Genomic DNA, 7,333 nt, shown 5'->3' with positions numbered 1-7,333 from the left:
TATTATGGCTTCAAACTTTATTGATGGAGCATTTTCATATAATTCAGGATGCATCTTTTACTTTTTAAAAGTGAATATAATTTTATCCGAGCCTTCCTTTTTATTGAATTGGAAAAGGAACGGCGAAAACAAGATCCCATTCGAATTCTATCTCGATGGTTCCAACGAATGCATTGTACAACTGACTCAGCTGTACCTACATCAACCTAGCGATACACGAATCATGCTTTTTACGCGATATTACAACGTTTCAATTAATACTAAAAATAATTTGCTACCTCAGATTCGCCATTAAAGCTCGTGCGAATTGCGTAAACATTGGAAATTGCATAATTGGAAGGTTAATGCGTTTATAAATTGCTATGAATGCGTTTAATTATCTCTCTCCGTCTCTCTATTATCGTCGAAACCTTATTCCCCTCCTTAGTCTTTAAAACAAAATCCATATGAAAGTCTACACAAATCGGATTAAAGTAACAGTGAAAAAGTGGACTACAGCGATAAAGTTATTTTACTCGAGGGAATCGAGTGGAAATTTTGATTTTTTCGTTGAAACAAGTGTTCTACACGCGGTGTACTTGGATTAACACCACAAAAAAAAGAAAAAAACGTCACGAACGCGTTTAGTCGTTATATTTGCTGGTTAAATATTGGACATTTAAATAACGCAGGTTTCGTCTTTTTTTTCGTTCTGTTCCATTTTTCTTTTCCTTCCTTTTATTTTTCCGTCCGGCCCGTTTACAAAAGGGTTGAGAATGACGGGCTCCCGGCGGCACCACTCTACCGAAATGAACTATAAATCCGCGGTCACTCGGTTCACCATTTTGTTAATGCAAAACGAATTACGTGTCGTCGACAACGGTGACGTTCGCCGCGATATACAGATGAAATATACAGCCGACGAAAGATCGACCCTGAAATCTTTGAAACTCGGCCGCAAAATCGTCGAATGAGCCGCATAGAATATTGGGGAAAATAAAAATGGACCGTTTGAAGCATTTTAATTCGATTAAAAGTAAGAGAAACGATGGAATTATGGGTATAAACATGCAGCTTTGCTCGTTAATTCCAAGCTCCTCTTTTTAAATACCGCGATTAGTAAAGCACAGTATTTGTCCCAAATACCACTTTGGACTGAGCCCGTACCTTAGTTGTACTAGAACTGTGTGTTACAAATTATTTCCGCAAAACTTTAATAATCTGTCTCTCGCGTTAGAACAGAATATTTCTTTTCACTTTCTCTGAAATTAGCCGTTAATTATTGCAAGATAAAAGAAGATATAAACACAAGATACTGTGACTTTACTTTAATACTTTCTCATAAAGAATAGAATAATGCACTGGTAGATGTATTAAGAAATATCTACCCCATCTAAAAGATGTCGATGACTTTCAAAACTCGAAGAAGTGACTTTAACAGAAGAAAATTCAGAATAACAATGTTCGTCATATGACAGTAAGTATGCCTCTCTCCAACTATCGAATCATTTATAACAAAGGGACAGCAACAACGTTTAAATCGCATTTCTGAATGTGAAGGTTTCATATTCAAAAGTGCAAAACTATTACCACAAATATTACTTGACTATGAATTTACAGGTTGTTTAAGAAGGTGCAGCTGTCTCTTTATTCATTTCTTCTATTAACAAAACTAGCTAAGAGTAATCTAAGTTAAATACAAGACACGTATATCAGTTTCTCGACAACATGACGCGTCTCGCGATCCTACGTTCTACATTCAAAAATTCACCCAAGCACCAATCATATCCGAGAACATCCTGTTTGTCCGAGAAGACTGTCCTTCGCACTGGACACGAAATTGCAGGCAAGATACAAAGATCCACGCAAGTTGGTTGCACAATCATGCGGACTAAGTTGCGTCGAGAACGGAAGATTATGTGGTGGTGTGGTTCAGGTTGAAAAATCAGCGTGGAACGGGCGAGCAGCCAGGAAAAGTCCGCCCGTGAAACGCGGTCAACGTTTGCACACGCATACGAATGCGTTCAATTCCTGGTTACTTTGGCCTCAGAACTCGAGCTCGTAAATGGAGTGACGGCAAGTCGGATAAAGATGGCCGCAATCCTGTCCGCTCTGGTGCGCCTGCTCGTAAGCTTGATCTTCCGATCGTTCGAAACGCCCGCCGTCCCTAGGCAACCTGTAAGAAAGGAAAATAGGATTTTAAGGTAGCCGAATGGAACTGACGAGACGAGATTGCCTCGTCGAACGAACACCAGCTTCGATTTCAGACGTCCACGATCTTCTTCTTTCGATGAAAGTTGCCCGAGACAGATAATTCTCTTATCTTGTAAATACGTTTAGGTGTTGGATTTTTGTCTTATCTGTGGAAAAGTGGAAAGCTAGGTGTGTGAAGCTTTGACTATTTGTCAGTAACCTTTTTTTGTAAGAAGTAAAAATATGTCGTGACCGTTGGCAAAATTATTATTCGTATTTATCATATATTTCATATTAATATATGATACAAAGTTGGTGGTATCTAAATGTAATAACACAAAAACTTGACAACTTATAGACCGTTCGAATATCTCATGAGCAATCGGTAATTTGAGTGAATGAAATTTAAGAGTAATATTTTCGGCTGATATTTTATAAGGAGACCAGCAGATAGTAACGATAGGAGATGATTTGGAAATGGAACACGGTGATGATGGTGATCTATTCGGAGTAGCTAAATCGGTTCGTCAAACGGTGGTTAACCGATTTCATGGATCCGGCATCATTCGTAACTCAATCGTTTCGCTTGATTAATCCCTTTAATTGATTATATGCCGACCAGCCAGACGTTTCAGTCTCATAGTCGCTACGATTTAGTAACTGTTCGAATTAGTCAGATCGATCTACCTTGTCATTAAATATACTCGTAGTTATTACGTGCAATAGAAGGACGTACACACAGGACATCCGCCTTTTTCGCGATTCAATATTTCGCTTAATATTAACGTAAATACTTCAATGAATATTAACGATGTAATTACTATACGTTATCGCTGCTTCGTTTCACATTCATACGTTGCATTTCCTATTAATACAATTATGAATATGAACTGCAGTTTCGATAGCCATTATCGATCTACTTTTTATAGAAATGTCGTACAAAAGCATTCTTGAAGTGAAGATTTCAAGTGCTTAATGAAACAATGTATATATATAGAGAGACATTATCCAGAACCATAAAACATCAAGTTGACAGAGATGAATTAAATAAGATACTCACGTGAAGATGGCGTGCAATAGCTCCTGAACCAGGCTCCCTTTCCCAAGATCCGAAGGGTTCCTCTGGGCAGCCTCGCATAGAGCTTTCAGCACGCAAGCTCTTCCATCCAGGCCAGTGCTGTGGATAAGCTTTTATTTAAAAACCTCACATTTTTACAAAGAACGTGTGAAATCAATATTTCCGGTAATGGAGCGATAAAACTGATACAAAGTTCTTGAAAAGCTAGGACGAGGAATATCAATCAAGTTGTCTGTCCGCCCCAATGACGTTAATTAAATTTCTACACGAAGGATAACGTTTCCATGAAGTGATACTTTGTTCGGGAACTGCTCAACAGTATCTGTTCAAAAAACGAAACTTTATTAAAAGAGAATATAAGAGCGCACGGAAACAGAAGAAACCGGAAAATTAAACGAATCTACCATATCATGATCCTTCTCCTGAAAACTCTACACTCACTCGTACTTACTCTTTCGTTGAAAAGTTTTTAGTTTCTATTTTTTTTTTTTTTTTTTTTGATAACTCAGCCCATCACCAATATCATTTATTTAATATCCGCAAGTCTATCGTGTTATCCATATCACATCTTAAATACGAATCACGAAAAAAAGAAAGGCGTTATACAATAACGAGGACGAAATCAAACCAAGTGTCCTTCTGTTTCGTTATTCTCGCACGTTTTGCATGATAATTCTTGCGCCTGCCACGCATTTGCATGTGGTGGCCGGCGAAAAAGGGTTCCATTTGCATGTTACGTCACGCTTCGGGGACGAATGGAAAGCGAGCTTTCGCCGAATAGAAACAAAAAGAGCAGAGGGAAGAGGTGAAAAAAGGTGGTAGTCCTTCAGAGTTTCTATACTCACCGCCTTTCTCCTTTCACGATTTATATGATACCCTATTTCCTGGTTAATTCGAGAGAATTCTGCGATTGCAAGTTGAACAAATCGATAACAATGGAAGCCAGTGTAATAAACGAGAAAATCCCTGAATCTAATGACGAATTTTATGATATAAGATGGACGAAAAAGCGAGATCAAATCTCCATTAAAACTTACTCCAAACGAAACAAACGAGAGTGATGTCAGTTGAACCGAAAGAAAGGCTGGAAGTTGAAAACACTGGCGGTAAATTGACTTACTTACGATTGTAGTAAAGCCTCTATCTTCGGGAACATGACGCTTCTGCTCTTTCGATGAAGCAACTGCGCAACCTTCTCGTCGACTTCGCTCGGCAACTCCCAGGCTAGAGCTGCAGTTAACCCCATCACCACATCGTTCTCTTTCGCGTAGGTTCCTACTGTTAAGCAAAACACCAACTAAAGAACAGAAAAAAGAAGCCAAAAGCTAGTAACACGGCCTCGCGAATCTGAAAATTTGTACGAATAATACGTAACACTTTTACAAAAATTAACGCTCGTCCTTGTTATTCGCATCTAAAAACATGTATGAATGAAAAATATGTAAATGTTGAAGTAATTACTTCTAGGAAAACTCTACATCTCTTTCTGTTGTATACTCGAGAATTGGACACCGCCGTTACGAGGAAAATAGAATTTAGTGAAGCAAAAAAATTAAAAAAAATGAGAGGTCCATATTATTGTGCCCTTGAATGTGAATGTTGTTTTGGGTTACAAGGTCTAGAAATAAAAAAGCTATAAGTAGATTTTTATTGCTGTTTCCTGTAACTTTCAGCTACACACCAAGGTTAATTTTTTGGTAATGTCCTTTGCTATAAATTCTCCCTATCATATTCTATTGTAATGTAACACTGCTAGAACGAGGATCTGTATCAGCATACACTATACCTGTATTTATACTTATACTTACTTCAATATATATATTTCTATTACAAATTATATCCACGCGTTCCTCTATCAGATAATCTCAACGCTAAATATAGGCAAGCGTACACTACAATCGATAAGGTATTTTATAAGGATAATGACAATTTTTTAAAATGAAATTTTTTAAATTAATATCGCAATGAACTGTTAAGCCGATGTTAAGGGATTGACAGCTGTTCGACCTAACCGGTGCACAAATGAACAATTTGTTTTCAGAATTTTCCTTGGTTGTATAAGAATCTATCTTCTTGTAGTTCTGATGTTGTATCTTTAGCTTTTAAACGTTTACAAACGTAATTGTTTATTAATATAAAAAGTCATAAGCATTAAGATGTGAGCCGTGCGCTGCGCTATTACAGTCCCGCTGAATCGTCTCATTTATATGACTAAAAATAATATATTATAATTCCAAGGATTAATATTTTCTAATGATATTAAATTATAATTAAATATTAGGTCGTCCGAAAAGTTTCTTTCGTTTTATAAGGAAGTAATGGATACATAACATTTTCCGTTTTATATTATTTTATCGAATTACGTATGATCCACTTTGTTCTATCAAAATAAAGATCACAACGTTCGACAGATTAGGTTTCATGTTTGTATAAAGACGCATCGTTGTAAAAGACGTGTCTGTAAAAGAAAGACACTTTCCGGACAACCTAATATATAAATCGTAGCGTACCTGCACGTTGCTGCCTTCCGGAAAAATCAAGTACCTTTTGCGCCTCGACAGGGTCCTCGCGGCGTGGGTCGTGTTGTCCGTGGCACAGATCGCGAGGATATCGAGGCACCAGAAGACAAACAAAAGACCTCGGATGCCTGGCATCCTTTTGATGCAACGCGACTTTCCACTCTCATGCGATCTTCTCTCGGACGCTTAGCACCGCGTCGAAAGGGAAAGTGTCGAGCGGAACTCAAACGCGAGTTTCCCCTCCGCGATGCACTTCACCGGACCAAATGAGAAATGCGAATCATCGTACGATTTGAACGCGGCTGCAATGTGTTCTGCACTGACCGATCGTCGTCGTTTCTCGAACAAACGTGGAATGCTTTCCAGCGCCGGTTAACGGGAACAACTGGTGTCTCCTGTGTCTATCCACGAGTCTAATGAACCGTCTGACGATCCGTCGACAATTCGTTCAGCAAACGAAATGCTTACACCACAGTTCGATCCACTCCATGGCTCGTTATCACGACCTCAATCGTGTTTCTACGGGATCACGGTCTTTAATGAACAGAAGATATATATACCGAGGATGATGGTTTGCTGAAAATGGTGGATTCTGGGTGTATCAAAGGCGATAATCACTCTGAGGAATTTCGGCTAACGCAAATTAGTTCAAAGTTTCGTCCAAACGATGAGTAGAGGATTTTAACTTTCTGGGAAATTATGCCGGTTATAGATGTCATTAGTTCTTTACAGTAGTTCATAGATTTGGACCTGTTTATGCCCATTTCGATTATTTTATGTTAAAATACTACATTTCTTCTTATTACTATATCTTAGCAATTTTTCAATATGTACCAAAGTCATATTATTTTTCTTATTGCTATAGGTAATCCAAGCAGAAGCCAGGCTCTCCGTATAGAGGCAGATTTCAGCTGAAATTGCAATGACAATCAAAACCACGTTCAGCCAAAACAGACGACGATAGCTTGAAATATAGGCCAGGAAGAGTAAACGAAACGCGGAGAGGCATGGGCCGCTGGCTCATTGTACTTTTAAATGCGCGCTTATATTAATTCATACTGTCTTCGCTGGCCAGAATGTTGCCCTTCTGAAAAAACTGGATGGCCAACGAGAGTGGCAGAAAGAGAGAAAGAGAGAGAGACGGGACAGAGCTCTTTTTCACCGGGGCGACACTTATTTCCTCATTTCGCGGGCCATAGCGGTGGAACGAGCGTCTGTTAATTGCATATGGGAGTTGCGCTCGCGAGCACAACACACCTAAACATCCCTTGCTGCTGCCTGGCAAGAAAACCGCGCGGCTTTCTAAATTAATGCTTTTCGTTAACGCGCGGTCGCCGGCCTCTGACATGGATGCAATTATAACCGTTCTGTCGAGGAATGCGACCGTCCTTTCACCATCGTCGAGCTGGAAATCCGTCGAGAAATCGCACGCGAAGGGATGACACTCCCGACTTCCATTTAACGGATAGGAAAATTACAAGGATCGGTGCGTGATACAACTTGCAATGAGAAAGAAAATTATTTTCTATTGACGCTTTTAAACTTGGTTGAAGTCAGGCAAGTT

The 7,333-nt window shown here is 39.1% G+C and overlaps 1 protein-coding gene across 1 annotated transcript; it reads right to left on the bottom strand.

Annotated features, from left to right (window-relative positions):
* LOC122571226 lies at positions 1-6,059 on the bottom strand. Its single transcript, XM_043734698.1, has 4 exons — positions 5,761-6,059; positions 4,375-4,547; positions 3,233-3,349; positions 1-2,155 (listed from the first exon to the last, which is right to left on the bottom strand). The coding sequence occupies exons 1-4, from the start codon at positions 5,902-5,904 to the stop codon at positions 2,026-2,028; spliced, it is 564 nt and encodes a 187-aa protein (XP_043590633.1). The 5' UTR covers positions 5,905-6,059; the 3' UTR covers positions 1-2,025.
* Positions 6,060-7,333: the final 1,274 nt, after the last annotated feature.

The sequence above is a fragment of the Bombus pyrosoma genome, linkage group LG9, assembly GCF_014825855.1.
Source record: "Bombus pyrosoma isolate SC7728 linkage group LG9, ASM1482585v1, whole genome shotgun sequence".
Taxonomy (NCBI): domain Eukaryota; kingdom Metazoa; phylum Arthropoda; class Insecta; order Hymenoptera; family Apidae; genus Bombus; species Bombus pyrosoma.
The sequence above is the reverse complement of the archived record's forward strand: the minus strand, read 5'-3'. Positions and strand labels throughout refer to the sequence as shown.

Excerpts from the sequence above, each read along its gene's own strand:
- LOC122571226 (XM_043734698.1), bottom strand. The coding sequence starts at position 5,904 with ATGCCAGGCATCCGAGGTCTTTTGTTTGTCTTCTGGTGCCTCGATATC. Across the intron at positions 3,350-4,374 it reads ATAGAGGCTTTACTACAATC|CACTGGCCTGGATGGAAGAG; the intron begins GTAAGTAAGTCA and ends GCTTATCCACAG. Across the intron at positions 2,156-3,232 it reads CTATTGCACGCCATCTTCAC|GTTGCCTAGGGACGGCGGGC; the intron begins GTGAGTATCTTA and ends CCTTTCTTACAG.